Source organism: Leucopleurus acutus (genome assembly GCF_964270905.1).
Source record: "Leucopleurus acutus genome assembly, chromosome: 10".
Classification (NCBI taxonomy): Eukaryota; Metazoa; Chordata; class Mammalia; order Artiodactyla; family Delphinidae; genus Leucopleurus; species Leucopleurus acutus.
Window position 1 is genome coordinate 2,910,377 of NC_139153.1, and position 21,443 is coordinate 2,931,819.

The 21,443-nt window shown below is 58.3% G+C and overlaps 1 protein-coding gene across 2 annotated transcripts in view; it reads right to left on the reverse strand.

Annotated features, from left to right (window-relative positions):
• Positions 1-13,232, reverse strand: part of IQSEC1 (IQ motif and Sec7 domain ArfGEF 1) — a 64,284-nt gene extending 51,052 nt beyond the window's left edge. For both annotated transcript variants that reach the window (XM_082848242.1, XM_082848243.1), the window contains exon 1: positions 12,969-13,232. In XM_082848242.1, the coding sequence (XP_082704368.1) occupies positions 12,969-13,033 (65 nt within the window). In that variant the 5' untranslated portion in view covers positions 13,034-13,232. The remainder of the gene's footprint in view (positions 1-12,968) is intronic.
• Positions 13,233-21,443: the final 8,211 nt, after the last annotated feature.

A 21,443-nucleotide genomic window follows, 5' to 3' on the forward strand; every position in this document is an offset into this window, starting at 1 on the left:
TCCCTGACGAGGGCGGACAGGTCGCTGGCCCGACTGCCCCATCACCTCCGGGGAGAGGGCTGTGGCCGCAAAGCATCCGCTCCCCTGCCCCGAGGCCTGCGCTGCCGGGGATGAGGTCCAGCTCAGCTCCGCCTCCCGCCTCCCAGGCTGCAGACTGGCTCTACTGGCACCAAGGCCTCCAGAAGTGGTTTTTATATACGTATAAAAATATAGGACTCAGAACAATGAACTTCTCAGAGTGGGAGGCTATTTTTAGAGCCCTGCTAACTGCGCCAACATTCAGCATCTCCCTGTTTGTCAGATGCTGCTGGCGAGATGGGCCTCGGGCAGGAGCGGGGTCTCCTCAGGACGCGAGCGCATCAGGAGAGCGGCGGTGTTGGGACACCCGAGCTGTGGGGCGTGGGGGCCACCGCATGGCACTCCCCACCCCAGGTCCTGAGTGCCCACACGGCCCTGCAGGGCACTCACCACTCTACGGTGTCCCGACGGGAGTCGGCAAGAGTATGGGCGGGTGGCCCACACCCCGGGGTCCAGCCACCCTCCCCAAGCCTCAGTTTCCCACTTGCAGAGCAGGAGCGAGGCCGCCCCCTCGGGGGTATGGAGTCGGGGACCCGTTGCCAGGAAAGGAGCCCTAGAGACCCGGGAAAGGAGCCCTAGAGACAGCCAATGCCGAGCCTAACTGGACAGGAACCCTCCAGGGGGCGGGGCAGCGCCCTTCCTCAGACAGGCCTGTTGTCACCAGCGCACGGCCAGAGGGAAGGAACAGAAGTCCGCTACGCAGCCAGGCCCTCGCCCTGTGAACATACTTCCAAGTCGCTCTTCCGGCCCTGGGGAGGTGGTGGCTCCGAGATCCCTGGCGCAGGCCTGACTCCTAAACATAAAGAACGGCTGTCTACCCGACTGCCGGAGCCCGGGCTGGACCTCCCGGCAGCTCATCGTGAGTCACTCCCATTAAAATAGCCGGGGGGGGGGGGGGGGACGGAGGGTCAGAGGTCAGCGCCAACAGCCTGCAGTCAGATCCAGCGAAGGCCATCCCATGGGGCTCAGGGCACGGCAAACGCAGGGCATAAAGGCCACCCTGGCAACAGGGAAGGGAAAGGGGTTCTGCAGCTACCAGCCCCACCCTCCCCCACCTCCACTGTCTCCACTGCATCGAGCAGGCTGGTTATCTGACTGCCTTTTCTCCTGCATCCTGTGTCTCTGCCTTGGAAAGCTGGGTGGGGGCTGCATGCTGCTGGCCCCTTGCTCAGGCCCCCAGGGCTGACAACAGGGCTCGGGGAGCTCAGTGAGCATTTGCTGAATGAGTGAATGAGCGAATGAGCGATGCTACACGAGCGATGCCACCAGTGGCTAAGGGGCCCCTGTGAATCTGGGAAGTAGCATCCCTCGTTCGTTCGCTTATTCACTCAACAAACACAGAGATGAGAAGGATGAGGCCCACTGGACGATCAGGATCCAGAGCTGGGCATCAGGCGAACCTCCCAGCCTCCCCTCCCACACCTGTGCCCTCTCTTAGCTACTCCTGGACCAGGGCCCGCGTGCCCCTAACTTTCCCTGTAAGACCTTTGGGCGGCGCCCTCAGCCCCTTGGCCAGGCATTTCACTGGGGCCGCCTCAGTCAGGCCCAGCAAGCCCGCAGCCGGGCTCACTCCTCTCTCACTTACAAGCGGGGGCACCGATGCCTGGGGCGGGGGGCAGACTCATCCGACTCCCCCGACACACCCACAGCCGTGACAGGGCCTGGGACTCTGGACCTGCTCCCTGGCCCTGCCGCCCGGCCTCGGCAGCACCAAACGGCCGCAGACTCGGGCGAGTTTCTCTGAGGCAGAGACGTGTGTTCTGCACCCAGAACGCCGCTCCCCAAGCCTCGAGGCTCAAAGAACAGGGGCCGCGTGCAGGCCACCTCTGCCCGCGCCCACCTCCCCAGCCCTGGGAGGCCTGCTGGCCGGCCCCGATGGGGCCTCAGATGGGAGGCAGGCACAGGGACCCCTCCACAGGCGGCAAAGGTGCACTTTTACCTGGGCTGGAATCCAGCTGGCGGGGAAGCCACAGGCTCGGGTGGAGGCAGGGGCGTGGGGAAGGGGTGAGGGCCGACACAGGCAACCCCCAGTCCAGCCCAGCCACGGCCTCTGCTTGGCGAGGGGCTGCTCACGTGGCATCACCAGCAGTCCCAGGGGACCCCAACCTGCCTGAGGACCTCAACCCACATCCCAGGGACCAGAGCACCAAGCCAGGGGACAGGCCTAAACCAAGGGAAATGGGGCCTCTAATGACAGTCCTGCAGCCAAACGCAGGACGGGCAGCCTTTCCAGAGAAAGGCTGGAAAAAGCCTTTTATTCTCCCCAGCGCCATCTGGGCGAGGACCAAGGGAAGGGTGAGGCCCAGCCATCTGGGACCCTGCGCCTCACCCCCAGGACGGCTGGCTGGGAGGCCTGGCACCCACCCTGCCACTCCTCACATGGGCACCTGAGGGGCAGAGCTCTCTGGGAGACAAGGGTCTCTGCAAGGGGAGCTCACGAGGTCTCAACACAGAGCTCCAGATGGGCAGCTAAGGATCAGGCCACACGGGCCCATATTCCAGCTTGGTAACAATCAGACGGAGCTGGGCGGCAGCCACACCCGTCAGAGGGCACGCGTTCTCCCACCGCCACAGTCCTCACCACTCCCTATAGCCTGCCCACACCTGGCCTGCTCCTTTCCCTCACACCGCCTTCCTTTCAGAGCATCTGCATTTGCTTGCCATGCTTGCAAAGGACCAACATTCACAACTCAAAGAGCAGAAAAGTCAGATCTGCAGCTCCGGGATCTGCTGTTCCCAAGGAACCTGATTTAGAACACCAAGTCCCGAGGGGCAGGGCTCCAGAATTCCCACAGCTCTGCACAGCGGTGGGAACGCCCAGGCCTTCCACTCTGTCGCACCCTCTGAGCGTTTGATTTTTGCAAGACCCACCGCAGTGGGTCCACATGGCTGACGACCCACAATCACACAGCCGTCACGGCCACCAAACTTCAACTCACCAGACGTCCTCCTTCCTCAATGTCGTGCGGCTAGGATGTAACTTAAAAAGCGTTCATCCAAACCTTGATACCCAGGTGACGTCCCGGGGTTTGCCCACCCTCAGCAGCCCCTTCACCTGTCTGTGAAAGGAACGGTGCCCTGTAGCTCGGGAAGCGCCCACAGGGAGGGTAGGGCGGCTCTGGGAGGAGGTCAGACCAGGTCGAGCTCCAGCTGCCCCACTGCCGGGCTGAGTGACCCCGGGCAGGTGACCTCACCTCTCCAGGCTTCCTTCCGCTGGCTCATCTTAGCAATGGATATCACTCCTGCCCGCTACCCAGCAGGCAAGGGGGAATCAAGTGAGCACAGGCTTTGCCAACTGCAAGCCCCCGTGTGAGCGCGGGGGGTATTTCTGCTCTGCACACGGACGGACAAGGGCTTGGCCAAGAGCCTTTGCCGGGGCCTTTGTTGGGGCCTTTGTTGAGGCCTTTGTTGAGGCCGGAGAGAGATGTGGGAAACGTGGTCTCCAGTCCAGCACCAACCTAAGCACTCCCTGCTCGGGAACCAGGAACACCTTGGTGCAACGCACAGAGCTTCACCCTTTCACTCCACCCACAGGTTACCTGAAAGTTTACAAAACCGCTCCCCTCACCGGGATCTCATGTGCACACAGCATCAGCTCTTCCCCGTGTGTATTTTCTTCTTGGCCACTTCCTACAGCCTGCCCTCTGCCAGACACTCATCCCGGCCTGAGCCAGGGCGGTCCTGGTTGGTTCTGACCGTTTGACTGCATGAGGATGACTGGGGCTTCCAGTCCCTGGGTGCACTCGGAAAGATTTTTCCAAACACACACACACACACACACACACACACACACACAGAGACACACACAGACACACACGCATGCACACAGCCAAAAATCTTCCCAGCTGAGCCAAATTAAATACAGAGGCCTCTAGTTATTTCCATACGCGCAACATGGACTCAAATAAAGCAGTTCTCTGTGGCAGGCTCCAGCAGACTGGGCTGGGCCGGGCCCCAGGGACCCTACCCGCCCCCTCCTGGCAGGGCAGGCAGGAGGCACCAGCTGGGGAGGTGGCTCGGGGGAGCGACCGGGCAGAGAGGGGACATCCGGCATGCAGGCCTCCCGTCTGCAGCCCACCCTGTCGGCCAGGGCCCGGTGCAGGGCCCTCTCGGAGCCCGGGACGCTCTCGGCCCAGCTGTCCAGTCCCATCCTAGACAGTGGGCCACCAAGCTGTTCTCGCTCCCTCCGCTGCGAGAAAGCACTTTCCAAATTGCAAATCATCCAAGTCCTTGCCGACCTAAAATCTTTGTCACGGTCCGACTCCCTGGGGCAGTGCCCATGCCCGCTCCCACGGGGCCCTGCCCACCCCTCCCCTTGCTCCAGGCTGTGGCACTGTCCATGCCCTTCCCGGGGCACTGGGCGCCCATGACGGAGGGGGCACAGCCCATAAGAGGCCCCCGGACGCCCTGCCCGATAGTGAGCTGACCCTGGGACGGGCACACACGTTGTGCGTCTGTGTCCTCAGGGCCAGCACATCCTAGGACGAGTGAAGGAAGGAAGGAACTGACAGTGACAAGAATCACTGCACAGCAGCAGGTGACAGCCACACCCCCAGCGTGCTGAGTGTCTCACAGGGAACTGACTAACCATCCAACAACTTTTTCCTTAATAGATGTTTACTCTTTAGAGTAGTTTTAGGTTCTCAGCAAAACGAAGCGTCGAGTGCAGGGTTCCCATACACCCGCCCCGACACGTGCACAGTCGTACCCCCATCAACACCTCCACCAGAGCGGCACCTCTGTCACAGTCGGGAATGCGTGGACACCGCGCTGTCACCCAGGGGCCGCAGGTCACTGAGGGCTCACGCTCGGAGCTAAAGGTAGAGGCAAGTGCTCTATCACCTACCCATTTAGTCAACAGAGAAACTGAGACATAGAGGTAATGTAACTGAGTGAGTGGGGGAGGGGAGAAGGGGGGAGGCCGACCAAGGCACCGGGCCGCCGGCCGATGGGCCACCGTGTTTCACACCCGCACCTCTGCAATCCCTTCCTCGGGAGGGGGAGCCCACCCCCCTTGCCTGCCCCCCGACCCCCTCCTGCCTCTCAGGACCTGGATGTGCAGCATCGCCGACAGGCCCCCACCCACACGCAGCAGCCGGAGCCGGAACAGCGAGGGCCTGGGGAAGGATGCTGCCCCTCAACCTCCTGTAACAGCGGCACACAGCCCTCCCCTGGCTGGCACCTGGCAAGCAGGAGCTGCGCGACCTCGGGCAAGTGACTAGGCCTCTCTGTGCCTCAGTTTCTTAGCCATAAGATGGGGGTGTTGTCCAGCTCACAGGGCTGCTGTGAGGGCCACGTGGTAACACACCCAAGTCCTGGGGCCTGAGAATCAGGACGTGCTGGGGGCTGCGTCCCACGGCGCCACGGGGACCGGGTGGCTGGAAGGTGGTGGGTGGGTGGCAGTGGGAAGAGACCTTAAGGAGAGGCCTTTGCTCAGAACCAGGCGTCAGACCATGTGACCCAAGACCAGCTCCCGCCTGAGCAGAGTGCGGGGTGCGCTGACTGGGTGGGCACCGGTGCAGAGCAGGAGTGGGGTGGGACTCGGGCATACTGTGGCTTTTTAACTGAATCTGGTTGCGGACCCTCTGTGTGCCCAGCACTGTGTCAGACGCCGGGGCGGTGACAGTGATATGTTAACATGTTCCTAAGGACCAGACCAACTCGTATTTCCTGAGCACCCACCGTGTGCCAGGCTGAGACACAATGCAGGGCGGTGAGGGGGGGGTGGGTGTCAGGATGACTCCAGCCTTCTAACCGGAGACCGAGCCAGGGTCGGGCGGGGAGATCTGGGGAGGGGAGGCCGTAAGGAGCCAGGGTAGAAGCCGCAGGGCACAGAGGAGGGACGAGGGCCTGACAGAGGCCCGGGTGGGAGAGGGGCTGGCCACGAGGGCTTGGAAGGAGCTGCAGTGGTACATGTGGATGTCTCTTAAGCCAGAGGAAAGAGCACTTGGGGGCCACGTGTCAGGCCACCCAGAGGCCAGGCAAGATGAGAGGCCACTGTGTGGGGGGACAGGGGCGCAGAGGCCACTGCTACCACACCACCGGGCGAGGGCAGCCCCGGGGCAGCAGGCAGGGCCCCGTGGGGACACTGGGCAGGGAGCCCAGTCCTGCCTGGGGGCCTGCGGGGTGAAGGCCAGTGCCTTGGGCATCCCACCCGACGACCTGACGGAGGGGCCTCGCAGGCCTGGCCTCCCCCGGGGGCTGGCGTCACTCGGGTCTCAAGGCCGGGAAACCGGGCCAGGCTCTGGGTTCCCAGGCTGGGCCACCACAGCCAAGGGCCATTGGAGGAACGCGGATGTGCCCCAGGGACCCACCCCAGCCACACGACATCTCCACTGCCAGACGTGAGGCTGACCGCACGACAGGTCCTTGATTTAAAATCAACAAAATGTCTGGGATTTGCCTCAGAATAATCCGGAGGCAAGGAAGTAAAACTGCCCATGGGAGCCATTCTGCCATTCTCTCTACTTTGGATATGTTTGGAGTTTTCCATAAGAACGAGTTTAAAATAGTGCCAAGAATCTGCCGTCCACATCAAGGCCTAGCATCTTCCTGGGCCATTCTGCCATTTTTACTGCATGGGGGAAAAAGCCCAAACCCTGCACATTTGATTTATGGCTTTGAGAAAGTCAAGGCCGGAGGGAACACAGAAGCCGCATCTGCAGGGCCGCACCTCGCCCTTCTCGCGGCAGAGGAAAGAGCCGTTTCCCAATCACTTGCTCTCCGGCCCCAGCACGGCACTGAGCTACCCTGGGGCCTGTCCAGGGTCTACACGGGGAAATAAGACCGATTCATAAGAACCCGGGAGCAGCCGGCAGTTCCTGAACAACTGCCACCAGCCCCTCCGCGGGGGAGCCGTCCTGACACTGTCAGGGGACCCGGAGGGCCCTTCTCATGCCGGGTGGCCTCCCAGGTGACCTCACGGGCCAGCAAACATGTTTATGAGATGCCAGGTCACTAGCCAGAGCTGCAAGGGTGCCGCACCCACTGCGACGTGGACTGTGTGCTCTCCACACGTGGCTGCTGGGAGAACCCAGTGCTGCTGTTTGGCCTGGGGTGGGGGTGGGTCCCATACATTCCTGTCTGCCCCCCCGCCCCTTCCTGCCTCTGCCTCACCCTCCATTCTTGAAAGCCCAAGCCCTCGCCACAATAAGGTCAGGGAGGGGGAAAGATATACCTTAACCTGAAGACCAAATCTACATCGTACAAAACTTGAATATGTTATTTTCATTTTCTCGCCTCAGTTTCCTTGTCTGTAAAATGGGAATAATACTTCACAAGGCTCTTGGGAGGTTCAAATAGGATAAGTGTGTGTAAGATTCAAAGGCCACCCGAATGTCAGATATTACCATTTTTATTCTGTGGCCCATTCCAGTCTGGATCAGACCTGTGCCAACTCCAGACCCACCAAACCCAGCCAAGCCCTTCCCCTCCCTTGCAGGTGCCCAGCTGCACGTTTCCCAGTCTCCGGGCAAAACACTCCACTGTCCATCCTCCGTGGGAGGTTTCAATCCTCAGCTGTAAGCAGAGGCTAGGAGCACACACACAAGCCCACGGGGCGTGTCGCCCTTCACCAAGGCTGCGATCTGGGTCCTCCAGTCACCGCCGCCGTGCACCACGAGCAGCCTTGACCCTGCCTGCAGTCAAAAAGAGGGGCCATCCACTCCTGTCGAGGAACAGCGCCGTGGAAGCCCTCAACTCGGAAAGAGTGAGAAGCTACCGTCTACCAGGTGTTTTACATGACACGTTTAAGCACTTTACGTGGATCAACTCATGTAATGAGCTCTTACTGTCACTCACCTTTTGCGAATGGGGAAACCGAGGCACAGAAAGGCTAAAGAACATTCCCAGGATCACAGAGAGTGTGAGGCCCAGGGCAGGGTCAGAGGCTACAGTATCTGCCCCCCAACCGCTGGACCAAACGTCCTCCCTCAGCAAATGACCACAGGGGTCCCGCGGTCTTCACAGAGGTGGAAACCGAGGCCCAGAAAGGGGACGTGACGTGATGCCTGACGCCAGGGCTCCCAGGGACGCCTCCTCTCTCTGGAATAATCAGGATAATAATCAGGATAAATAATAACACTGACAATGACCATAAACTGATACTTACTGAGCTCTTTCTATAACACAGTAAGGCACCATGTTTCACTTGGACGACTGCATCCAGTTCTCACACCACCGAGCCTCCCAGCCAGAGACAGAAAAGCAAACACCGTTTGCTTCCATCTTCCATCTTCAGGCATCGGGAAGAAAGTGCACACAGTGGCAGACAGACACGGACCCTGCCTGGACCACAGCCGTTTCAGGAAACCCAGACGAGGAGGCTGCCTCCCAGCTGGGACTCTTTCAAATTTTCCAGTTTTTTTAATGGTCCTCCTCTCCTCCCATGGGATGGAATTCAACAGCCCACATGCAGGTGTGTCCCCTCATGACGTCAAAGGCCATGCCCTTGGGCTTCCTCACCATGCACAGGCCAGCTATGTTCGCACGGGTCCCTCAGCAAGGCAGGGGAAGTTAGCTATTGTCCCTGAGACCCCGTGCCACACTGAGACTGGCCTGGGGGTAAGCGTGCTACCCTCAAAATGCATCAGGTACTTGGGACCAAGGGCATCCTCCAGCATCTTGCTGGAGTGTCTGGGGAAGTAGCTCTGGGGTCTGTCAAGACATTAGGAGAATGGAGAGAGATGTCATCAACCTGCCTATAGCTGGCACGTTTGGGGACACTCCGGGAATCCTCACAGCAGGGGACACTAGACTCCTGTTCTGTGGTTTGGGAAAGATGCAGAAGGTTCTACTTGCGATGTGACATATTTTGCTGAAGATTACTTAGTCCGGGAGGGAGCAGAGCCTGGCTGTGAGGAGTGCAGACCTCAGAGCCAGGCAGACGGAGTTCAAAGCTCAGCTCTCAGGATTACTGGCTGGTGACCCTGGGCAAGGCATGTAACCTTCCCCCAACTGAAAAATGGGCCCAGCAGAAGCTCTTTCTCATCAACTGCTTTGAGAACTAAGTACTTCGTACAGAGTTCACCAAATGGCAACCGCTGCTGTCATTATTATTATACCAACCTTTGAACAAAGAGGAAAAAACAATGTCGTCATAGTTTCCCCATCTATACAAAGAGGGAGGGGACTCTGGCCATGGTTCTACACCTGGGCCTTAAGTTCACATGAAACTGTCTTCGTGTTAGGAAACTGCAAACCAAGGAAATGAAATGGAAAGAACAGTCCTTTCCATCAAGGAGCAGAGAAACTACAGCCATGTACGAATAAGGCATTAAAAGCTATTAAAGTCAGAGCAACTAAGACCAGGCCCAGCGCCCCATGCAGACTCCAGAAACCAGCAAGAAGGAAAGCACTGAGGATACGTAACGATGGGCCGAGGGCTGCCGTTCCTTGTTGGGCACGTACCAGGGGTCCTCAGTCACCAGGCAAAGCTGCACAGGCCCCACAATGTACTTTGGGGTCCCACCTCACAGATGAGAAAATCCAGGCTCAGACAGGGGAGGCAATATATCTGAAGCCACGCAGCTGGGAAGAGTCAGGGTTCTGTGCAACCCCGAGGTCCAGGCCCCGGGGCTCACGGCTTCACACGAGTAGTCTGGTTCCCCTACATCGAGCCCAGGGCCTGGCAGAGCAGGTGCCTGGTGAGTGAATAAAGGAACACAGGAAGTGTGACGTGGCTGCCCCGGGGCTGCACACGTCTCTCCAGAGAACACAGTGCCCTCCGGGCCGGAGAGCGTGTACATCCACGGGTGCACTGCTCGCCACGATGGCCGAGCACGAAGCACAGCCGGGGGCTCAGGGACACACGCCCAACCCAAGTGCAGGCAAGCAGGCAGACGAGCAGCAGTTACCACGCCACGTCCTCCACCACGACTGCCACCACTTTCCCCTCACGCAGCAGGAACAGCCAGATTCTCTAAGGCCACACCGACGACTTCTTCAAGAGCTGTAATGGCCTTTAAACTCGTTACGATTTGCTTTTTGAGAACAAATGATAAATCACACTCAACAGCCTTTGCACACCCTCCCCCCGCCCCCCAGGAACACACAGTTCCAGGGCACCCGGGCTATCTCCACAGGACTCTCTCCTGGCTGGGTCCAGACCCATCAGCCCTGTGCCGTCGCCTCGTCTCCGTGCTTACTGGGCGGATATTCCACACGTCATCATAATGCAGAGGAAATTTACAAAAGAGGAAGGAAGAAAATCCAATGGGTCCCTGGTGGTGGGAGGCACCTAGAGCTGACCTGGGCCAACTGTGTGTCTGACCGAGGACGGGGCAGCCAGCGCAGCGAGGGCTTTTAGCCACCCACTGGGAGGGCCTCGGCCCCTCCATGAGCCAGCAGCACCACTCCCTGTCACAGATGGGGAAACAGAGGTTCGCAGGGTGTGGAAACTTGCCTAAACTCACAGAGCTGAGCTGGGGTTTGGAATAACGGCTGTCCGCCTCCCCAAGCCCTTCTTTCCTGACGCCCTGAGCCGCCCTGGACCCACGGATTCTCCCAGCAAACCACGATGGCACATTCCAGAGCCCAGCCAGATAACACCCGTACACGCGCACACGTGTATACTGAGCGCCTGGAGCCCTGTCCATACTCTTCCAGAAGTACCTATTCGTCTAGTCATCACGCTGTTTGACTGTGCAGCCGGCAGTCCTGTCCATGTTTCGGAACCAAAGCTGTGTAAATATTAGCACAACCAGCTCAGAGTCCGACTTCCTTGAGCAAAAGCCCAAGGATGGCGGCAGGGCTGGCAGGGACCCTCCGCAGGTCTCCATCAGATCGTGTGGGTTCTACTCTGGGCTCGCCTTATAATGCTCTGGTCATGTCCCTGGATTCCCTGCCTCTATGTGCCCATGTGGAAAGGTAGGGTGGGAGAGGCTCAAAGAGCAGAGCACCCAGGACAGGTGCCAGGCATGCTGTTGGCCGGGGGGCGCGGCCGTGCCGGGACAGGTTGCCTTGGACCTGTTACACGCTGGGGGTGTCCCGAGGCCTCTGGAGCCTGCTGGGTCCTCTCTGTGTTTAGAGACGGGGAGATGGTCCTCGCGGAAGGACTCTGGGCTGGGGGCAAGCTGGCCAGCCCAAGGAGCACCCTGCTAAGCCACCACAGGCCAGGGCTGCGCTGATCCTCTCCCGCCCTCCCCCAGGCACTCCGCAGCAAATGGGCCCCACCTGCTCGGAGGCCCGAGGGTGAGCTGCGGGCTGGGCCTGAGTAGGGCTTAATCTCCAGGGCACCTGGCCCGGCGGAGACCAAGGAGCAGCTGCTCATCACCAGCTCTGACCACAAAAGGGCCCAAGCAGGCTTCTCTATATCTGGAAGATTTAGACTGGCTACACGGAGGGACTTCCAATGAGAAGAGATGCAGGACGTAGGAACATGCAGAAGAGGTGGCCACGGACATCCCAACGGGAAGGGTGGCACTGGACAAGTCCTAACGGACGGAGAGACTCCTCAGGCTCTCTCTGCTGGCGATGGAGGAGGCCCAGCCAGCAGAGCATGCCGACTACCGTGTCCCCGCCAGCCTGTGGCCCCAGGAGTACAAAGACTCTGAGTTTTGCTCACTGCTGTGTTCCCAGTGCCTAGAGCAGGGACTGTATACAGCAGGCACTCACACCACAGAGCCTTGGTGCTGACAACAGAAGGCTCAACCTCAGTTTGCTCCCCTGCAACATGGGGATGCGGTACCGCAAGGACAAGAATGCAAAGGAATACGGGGTGGACAGCTGCGCACGGCAGCGGCACCGGCACGTGTGGGATGCGAATATCATGACACTCCCCACCCCCACACCACTCTCGGACTGATGCCATTGACTCCAGACAGCTGGTCCTGCAGCTGCAGCCTGCCTGGCCTCCGCCCCAGACGCAAGTAGCCATGGTCCCTGGGAACCACACTCCACAACCCCACGTGGAGCCTCAGTCCCAGGGCCCCGGCCCGAGGTGAGGTTGGGGGGCGCGGAGAGGAACATACATGCGTTCTCAGCGCAGCTGCCAGACACACGCTGCAGAATTTCTGAACTCAGAGATCAAACGGCTGAAGGTGGGCTCCCGCCGCAAGGGGCCCGACACAAGCCAGGACAGTTTGTCAACAAATCCCCTCCGCCCCACAGCCCTGCTCCTCCGGGGGGCCTGCAGACAGCTCAGGGGGCAGCTGTGCTGGCGGGAAGAGCGAGGAAATCGATATTCCCAGCACATACACACTCTCTCCCTCTCTCTCCATGAACACAGGCCCTTGGACGCTCAGCCAGCCACCCGCAGGCCCCGAAGAAGAAGAGGGATGATCTCTAGGGCACACTCATGCCCGCCAGACTCCATCCCGGGCCGCACCAGACACACGTCAACAGACGCCCCCAACCCCACCAGCGGCCCCCTCGCAGCCCCGCTCAGACACAGCAGCAGCCACATAGAACTCGACCTTCCTGCTCCAGGTGCCCCGGTGCACTCCCAGGCGTCCCCGCCAGAGCACACCCGGGCACCTGCGCACAGCCCCGCACACTCTCCCCGCGGGCCTCCCGACAGAACGGACACAGGCCCAGGGTCCAGCATCAACAGGCCTGACACCTCCGCCAGCCTGCCACCAGACACAGCACAGACGCCCGCTGACCACGCTCCCTCCCACAAACTCCCGGCCCCCTGCGGGCCGCCTGCGCCGGATACCAACTCCCAGTGGTCTCCCCACGAGACTCGCCCACACGGGCTCCCAACCGACAGTCGCTGACGAGCGCGAACGCACACCCTCCCCCGTTCTCGGGCCGCTCCTGGCCCGCACGCACACTAACGGGGAGCGCTGCCCCCGGAGCCCCCCAACCCCTCGCTCACACTCACTTGGACCCGCGCTGCACGACCGCACAAGCCCACCCCGCTCAGCCGGCCGCCCCGCCCCGGCCCTTACCCGCTGTCAAGCTCCAGCTCCAGCAGGGACTGCGTCCGCTCCGAGTTGCAGTGCAGGCACCACATGGCGGCCGCGGAGGGAGCTGGCGGGGCCGGGCGCCCGGGACCCAGGCCGGGCCAGCGGCGGCCGGACCCGGGCCGACACCCGACCGCCCGCGCCCTGCCCGCCCGCCAGCCACGCGACCACCTCGGGTCGCCCGGCCCAGCACCCGCAGGTCCCCGCCGCTCCCGACCCCAAGTCCGAGCCCCAGGCCAGCCGAGTCCGCGCCGCTGCCGCCCGCCGCCCGCCGCCCGCCGCCCGCCTGGCGCAGCGCAAGGCCAGGCCGGAGGAATGTGGCCCCGGCGGGGGCGGGGCCGGGGCCGTGGGCGCGGGCGCGGGAGGAAGGCGCGAGGGGCGGGACCGCGGGCGGAGGGGCGAAGGGCGGGGCCGTGGTGGGGGCCGTGCCGCGGGCGGGAGGGAGCGAGGGGCGGGGCCGCGAGCTGGAGCGGGATTCTCCCAAGGCGGCATCATACCCTGTCCCAGACATGGGCCTTCTCCTGGGAGGGCTGCGCCCTCCCTCCAAGACGGAGCCCCCAGTAGCCATATGTCCCTCCCAAGCGTGTAAGCACAACAAATACAAAACCCCAAACCAGCCAACTGCAGCCTACTCTGCCAACGGCGCCAAGCTCTGCCACTCCTGACTTTGGCCTCCGTTTATAAAACGGGGCTTTGCTTTCCCAGACAGTGCGGGTCTGGGCTCTGACACCCCTGCCCTGGAGATAGGGGAGTGGGTCCCCGCCTGAGGCTGGGGATACCCTTTAGGGGACTTTTGGGGGAGGATCTGATGGAAGCTGCTGCTTTCTCCCTAAGCCCACCCAACCCTTTGCCCTCCCCTCACCCAGAGACAACTTCCAGACCCCCACGGCAAGCTTAAAGTAATACTAATTAGCATTTTAGAGCTTTTTACTGACATTTGGTCCTCAAGACAACATTGTGATGCAGGTGGAGTTATTACTGACCCCACTTTCCAGAAGAGGAAACTGAGGCTCCGTTTACCGGGGTTAACTCTGAGAGGCTCCCAGGCTCCTAGAAGCAATCACGCCTCGCTGTTCTCAGTTTGCACATTTTTTGTATCGTCTGTCCTCCGGCTCCTTGAAGGCAGGCACAGTGCCCAGCACCCACACTTGTGGAATGCCCAAATGGAGTTGGGAGACCTCAAGCAGAAAGACACGATCAAAACCCCACCTGTCCTGGGCCGCCCCACCCGCAGGTACATCTCCTGGAGGGCCAGGCAGCTGGCAGGTCTGCAGGGGTCAGGAAGCTGTGGGAAGCCACGCATGCAGGGGCATCCGCTTGTGCCCTTCTGACTCTTTCATTTGGAGGGGGTGGTGCGACGGGCCCGTTGAGGAGCATTATTCCCAGATGGGGAACTGGGGCGGGTGGAGAACAGTGGAGGGAGAGGGCTGGGCTGGCCCTGCTTACGGCCGGGAAAGGGCAAGCCCTAGAGCCAGTTTAGTGCTCCAGGGTTCCCAGGCGGGAGGCTGAGCAGGAATCCACAGCCCATCTCCACATGCCTCCTCTTCACTTCTGATGTTTTCTTTGCTACATTAGAAATAAATGAAGACCCGCGAAGGAAGTCCCGCGCGCCACCTGAGCGGGCAGGGGTCCCCAAGTGGGTCTCGGAGACGGCGGAGGCCTTTTGGCGTTGTTTGACCCCGTGACCGCCGGGGCCTCGACCTGCGAGGTTGGAAAAATTACAGGGTGCACAGGCGGCCTCGGCTCTACAAACAACCAGCTGGGTGTTTAAAGCCCTAAGTAAAGACGAAATCAGACGCGTGGGAGCATTTTTCTTTTAAACAATAAAGGTCATCATTCGGAAAAAAATAAAATAAAAATAAATGAAGACACAGGATGGGAGAAAATATTGTCAAATTATGCATCAAATAAGGGTCTAGTATCCATACTAGCTGAAGGACTCTTACAACTCAATAATAAAATGGCAAATAACCCAATATAAAAATGGGCAAAGGACCTGAGCAGACATTTCTCCAGAAAAGATATATGAATGGCCAATAAGCACGTGAAAATTTGCTCAACGTCACTAGTCATTAGGGAAACGCGAATCAAAGCCACAGTGAGGTGTCACCTCACGGCTACTAGGATGGCTGGAATCAAGATGGACAAAAGCCCCTCCACACAGTGTTCTGGAAGGAGAAGACCTTCACATGCTGCATGCTGGCTGGGGGTGGGGAGATGGGAGGGGATATAGTTGATAGGGTTGAAACAGTCCAGTTGGGGAGGGGGGTGGAGAAGTCCCACCCCCACTTGAACTGCCCTCTAAAAATAGGCTGTAATAAATGGAGCCAAGAGCGTCGCCCCTCAGCTGCTGGAGCGCTCCAGACACGGGCTCTGACCGCCTCACGACCCGGATTCTCCAAGAATTCCAGGCACTTCTCCAGGCCCAGGGCCTCACCGCCCGCCAGGATAGTCTTGGCGACATAGTTCCGGCTGGGATTTAGAAAAAGGGCGTTGAGTCTCCCTGTAAGCATTTGGACTACCAGAGGATGGAGTCCCTGGAAACCAAATGCCTCTTTCATTCTCTCCTTTTATCTTCCTGCAGAGTGTGACTTCTGCTTCTGGCTCTCAGTTAATTTCCTCACAGATTAATAATTTAAGGAATCGTGAGGCAAGTGACAAAGCCAAGCCTGGAGAGGTAGAGAAAGCCAATTTTTCTGCTGGGCAGAAATGACTAGACTGGGTAGAAGTCTTACACGTGCCATTTGGGCAAACTGCTTGGGCTTCTGAGCCGTAGTTTCCTTAGCTGTAAAGCAAGGCTCATCAGCCGCCTCTCCGCTGGCTAATCCACCGTGCCCTTTCCTTTAATTTAGCGAACATGCATCAGCGCATATTCCAGGCTGCTGTTGTGAGGCACAGTGGGGAGACATTGCCGTGACAAGTGTCCCTGGGGATGATGTTATGACAGTCTGGAGGAAGCCGCCCGTAACTCTGCCCCACAAGAGGCTCGAAAGACGAAGGGACATTTAGGCTGGGCCTTGAGAGGTGAGTAGGAGCCCACCTAAAAGGCTGGAAGATGCAGGAAGTGCATGAAAATGTTTACTTTCACTGTATCAACCTGGGTTTCAGTCCTAACCTACTTGCCTTGGCCCATTTCACATGCCCCCAACCTGACTCCATTCCCATCTCCTGGGCCTCTGACAGCGTCCCGCCTTCCACTGCCTCCTTGCTCTCCTCTGACCACACATGTGGCACGCATGCCCCCAAAGGCCAACCTTTGCAGTCCGTCTCCCAGAGGCCTCCTCCTGTGAGGCCTGGTCTGGCTCCTCTTTCTGGCCCTTGCCGAACCTCAAGCAACACTCCCCACTGTGCTGGCTGGTAGCCAGGACTTGGGTTTCAGCTTTCAATGTGACTTTACCCAGAAAGCCACCCTGACTGGCCCCCAATCCAAGTCAGAAACTCCCTTTACATGCTCCCCGGTTCCTTGCCAGGGGCAGAGGAACTGTGCTGTCCTTGCCAGGCAGAGCTGGCCTGCGTCCTTCTCTGCAGCATCCCCTGTGCCCACTATAGGGCTGGGACACCGAGGTGCCCAGGCAAATCAATCAAATGCAAACTAAGGCCTGGGGGCAAGTCTGCCCCCCGCATGCTTTTTTAAATAAAGTTTTATTGGAGCAAAGTCACACTCATTCCGTTATGTATTGTCTACGGATACTTTTGTGCCACAACGAAGTTGAAGAGAGACTAGGGCTCGCGAGCCTGAAATATTTCTGTCTAGTTCTCCACAGAAAAGGTCTGTCAGCCTGATATAATGAAGCTCCCCTGAGGGCGTTCTGCATTAGCTCCACGTGAATTCTCTGCCTGCTCAGCCAACCCCCCGTTCCCTGCGTCAGGGCTGTGGACGAGACCTGGGAAAGAGAGTCCACGAGTCATGGGGAAGATGGTGATCGAAACGATAGGGCCGGGCCAGGCAACCTTCAGACAGAGGGCCACAAGATGGGACCATCCACTGTTCGGAACAGACACTTACAGAGAGAGCTACCTGCCCAGGTGCACAAAGACGCAGGTCCAAGGGTGTTAGTTGTCTGTAACAGCAGAACGCGGAGAAGGACACAGACAACATCTGTCAATTGGTTATGTAAACTGCGGTACAGAGGAGCCCTACGTTAAAAGAACGGCAGCAGCACTGTACACACCTGCAGCAAGCGGTCTGAGACACAACATCGTGACAAAAAGTGCAGACAAGTGTGAAATGTACAGACAACAAAACATACAGAACACTAGTACGCTTATGTAGCATAATACGCTCATAGGCTGTTTCTTAAGGGAGACCCAAGAAACGGGTACTGGTGGCTGCCTCTGGGAAGGGAAACGGGGGTTCCAGAGATTCCTGGGGACACGGCTCTGCCCTCTAAGCTTGGGACACAGGGTGGGAAGGAGGAAGGAGCACTTTAGAACTACAGTGTTTGCAAAATTTTAAATAATTGTTTTAAAAGTCAGGGAAATGAAGAAATCCATGATAGACGTAACAATCCAAGGGACTACAGGTCTTCTAGCATCTTCTAGAAGACTCTGAAGCCCACCAGAGCCAGTCCGCAGAGGCCCCAAAGGCCAGACTATACTGAAGCCGCCTCTTGGGCCACTCTGTGAGAGGTTGTGTCCTATGACAGCCATAAAAACAGGTTATGGTCAAGCCCATCCGAGCTTCCCTCCTAGTGTCTGTTGATCACTAGTAAGTTACCCTTCGCATCACTGAAAGGATCCTCCCCATGTCACCGCCACAGCTCTGTGACCCTCCCTCCAGCCCAATCCTTCACTCCACAGACAGGGAAACTGAGGCCCAGAAAGACGAAGGGATGAGCGCAGGCGTGTGGCCAGGTCCTAGAAACAGTGACCCTGACCCAAGCGTCCTACCTGCCAGGCCACAAGCCCCCGCTGCTGGGATGGCATGGCAGGGATGGGGACTGTCCAGCATACAGCCTGCGTGTGGGTGAGTTGTGGGTTCCATATGGAATGGAACTTATTTATCCGAGTGTCGGATGCCATGAAAAACCACAGACACTGCACAGAACAGAGAACTCTGTAGCGTGATCTCTCTGGGAGCCCAGTCAGCCCCCCAGAGGAGAAATTTCCCAGGTAAATAAAGCTGCTCTTATTAAGCGCCAAGTTATTTTAAAAATTTCAACCAGTTTTCATAGAAACCTCTGCAAATCACGGACTTCCCTAATCTTACTAAACAAAGTAAACAAAATGACCCTGGGATAACCTATCTTGGGACCCGGAGGTGGTGTAGGGTTGTTTACCGTGAACCAGACTATTTACCTGCTCAGGTACTACCTGGGTGACATCTAGCCCCCGACTCTTTCCAGCCCCATTCCCAGCCACCATCCCTCCCATACAGTGACTCCCAGAATGCACCAAGCACTTTCCTGCCCCAGTGCCTTTGCTTATGCTGTTCCCACTTCCTGGGTTGCCCTCTTCAGCTGCTTGGCAACCTCCGACTCAACCTTCAAGGCCCAGCCCAAATGTCACCTTCTTTGAAGCCGCCCCTAGTGCCCCCACCCCCCTAGGCTAAGCGAGAACCCCTCACCCAGACTGTGGGCACCTTGAGGGCAGGGACAATGGCACTCCATCACTCTCCCAGTGGTGGGGCTCAGGTGCGACTACTGCTTCACATAACCGGCCTGGTTCCAGACACCTGTCCTGGCACCAGGGGAAATGGGTCCCAACCACAAAAAACTCACTGGTACTTGGGTTGGCCAAGACCTGACCCACGCTGGTGAGATGAAAGCGGCCTTAACGCTAGTGTACCCTAGAAGTTGAGAGCCGGAAGGAGTCACCCAGTGACCCAGTGCAGCCTGCTCTTATTCAGATGAGGAACCTGAGTCCTACAGTCCCCAAGTCAGTCTGGGGCACGGCCAAGAACAGGGCATCCTTTCCTCAGCTCCTTCCCACTGCTCCGGCAAAGGAAGCCACAGAGGTAGGGAACCATCGTGGTTGGCAGTGTACGGAGCTCTTTTCTTGTGGTCTTTAAATGAACACTAAAAATTCGATGCAGTTGTTATTAATGCCAACAGTTGACAAATGGGTGAACAGTCCTGCAAGGGCCTGGGAAAGCTCCTCCAGGAGGGTTACAATCATGGAACCACATGGTTGGGACACAGGGTCAGATGCAAGCAGAAAGAAAACCCCACATGGGATGGGGTGGCTCTGTGGAGCTCTGACAAACCTAGCACGACGATCCTCAGTGACTGACAAAGTCAACAGAACAGCCAAGAACGATCACCTCCTCTAAGAAGACCTCCTAGCCTGGATCCCCAGAGCACTTGTCACCCCTGCTGCACAGCAGATGCTGGTTTGTTATAAAAGTGAAGGAAGATGGGGGTGGCGGCCACAGGTGAGACCGTGCTCACCGCATCCCTCCCCAGTCTGGGCACTCGTGGGGAACGCCCCCTCTGCCCTCATCCCTCTGCTGGGCCCAGCCAGGTGAGCGGAACCGCTTGCCCTGAAGCCCCGGGGAAAGGGCCTGCAGAAAACAGACCTGCGTCTTTTAAGTGCGGCCGCTTGAGTTATGAGTCTATTCAAGTGGATGGGAAATGGCCATTGGCCAGATTTCTTGCAGGGTTCAAGGGGCCTGACAACATCAGGAAGAAATTCAGAAGCAAAAAGCTGAACTGCTTTCACCAGTGATGGTCTCCTCCCTGAGCCCCCTCAGCCCCGAAATTACCCTGTTCATCACACTCCCTGTCAGGGAGCCCTGCCAGCCCCAGGACACAATCAGAAGTGCCCCTCACACTCAACCCTCTTTTCCTGGCTGGTGGCACAAGGAAGCCACCGCCAGATCTCAAGGAGGGAGGGGTACGCTTATGCCGAGTCCCTCCCTCAGGGACAGCTCCAAGAAACTGGCTCCAGACTGTTCTAAGGACTGCCCCGTGCCCACCCTCTGTGCCTGAGAACAGCCTAAGCTGCCCCCAGGTAAAGCACACCCCCGTTCTCTCCATCTTGTCTAATTCCCTTTAAAGCCCATCTCACCGCCTGTTTATCTGGCTCGATTACTCGTTCCCTTGTTTACTGTCTATCCTCTACCAGAATGAAGCGTCACCACGGTGTCCCCAGCATCCGGAAGGCGCCTGGTCTACAGCACGTGCTCAATAAACAATGAACAAACAAATCATGTAGAACCAGATTCATTCCGCTTCAGGGCCAGCCACGGGGCCGGCCCCCTCCATGCTACCCACTCACATCCTGGTCCTATTCAGTCTGAGCCAACGCCCCTCTTCTCATGAAACTGGTTTTCAGAGACACTGCTTCTCATAACCAGGGTGCCCAGTACTTAAGGAACCTGTCAGCTAAAGATTCTCTAAAGAGAGGTAGCCCTGGGGCAAAGCGAATGACCATTCTTGAGGCATTTGGGTTTCTTTCCCAGGAGCTGCATTTCACCTGCAGGGCCCACCTGCACTAAAAGGGGCAGAGAGGGGGCTGCTAGGCCTTGCCCTGCCATGGGCCACCCCGCTGGCGGCACTGATTCTTAACTGTCATGCCCACACCGCTACCAAGGGCCAGCCCAGCCGAGCCTCAGTGGCCCTCTGCTTTAATGAATAGAGCGTTCATTTATAACAAGTGCTTGGGACGCCTGTTTTGCAAACGGATGCCACTAAGTGCTCCAAAAACAACAGCTTCTCTTAAGTGGGTTAAACGTTCCCCTCTGCAATCGTCTTTACGTTATTGATTTAAACAACCCCTTCTCTGGTCCCGGTGGGAGGAAGACTTCAACCAGCCTGACCCGGCCCCACAGATTTGGAATCAAATGGGTGCGGGAGATGTGCAACATCTGATTCACTATTTGAATAAATAGATAACCGGCACATGTGCGTTCCTGAACATGACCAGCAGCTGCCCCCCAGGCACAGCCTGGGTGTCTCAGAGCGTCCGAGACACATCAGCTGTGGGCCCTGCCCTCGGGAAGTTCGGCGGGGAGCGGGTGGGAGGCAACTCACATCGGTCGGTGCCAGCCCTGCTTCCAAACACGTTCACGAAATTCTCTACAAGGTAGGGTCACATCTCAGTTTCTCACAGAGGCCCTGAAGCCCAGAGAGGGTAAGTAATTTGTCCAGAGACACACAGCCCATAAATGATGGAGCCGGGAGGAGAACCCAGGAGAACGCTGTGTCCTTGCCCCTCCACCAGCAGTTCTCAGAGTATGGTCCCAGAACAGCAGCCACCGCAGTCCCAGATGGGAATTCTGAGAAATGTACATTCTCACCCTCCAGGTGATTCTGACATCTGCAGAAGTTTGAGGATCTCGTACTGTGCCAGGGCACTACAGTGGGTGATCAATGCAACCATGGGATCAACCTGGCACAGAAGCAGGAATGACTGCGAGCTGATGGGGTGGCCATCAGGGAGGGCTTCCTGGAGGAGGTGAAGCCTGCATCGGGATTTGTGGCATGAATGGGAGTTCACTGAAGGGCACCCCACGTACAG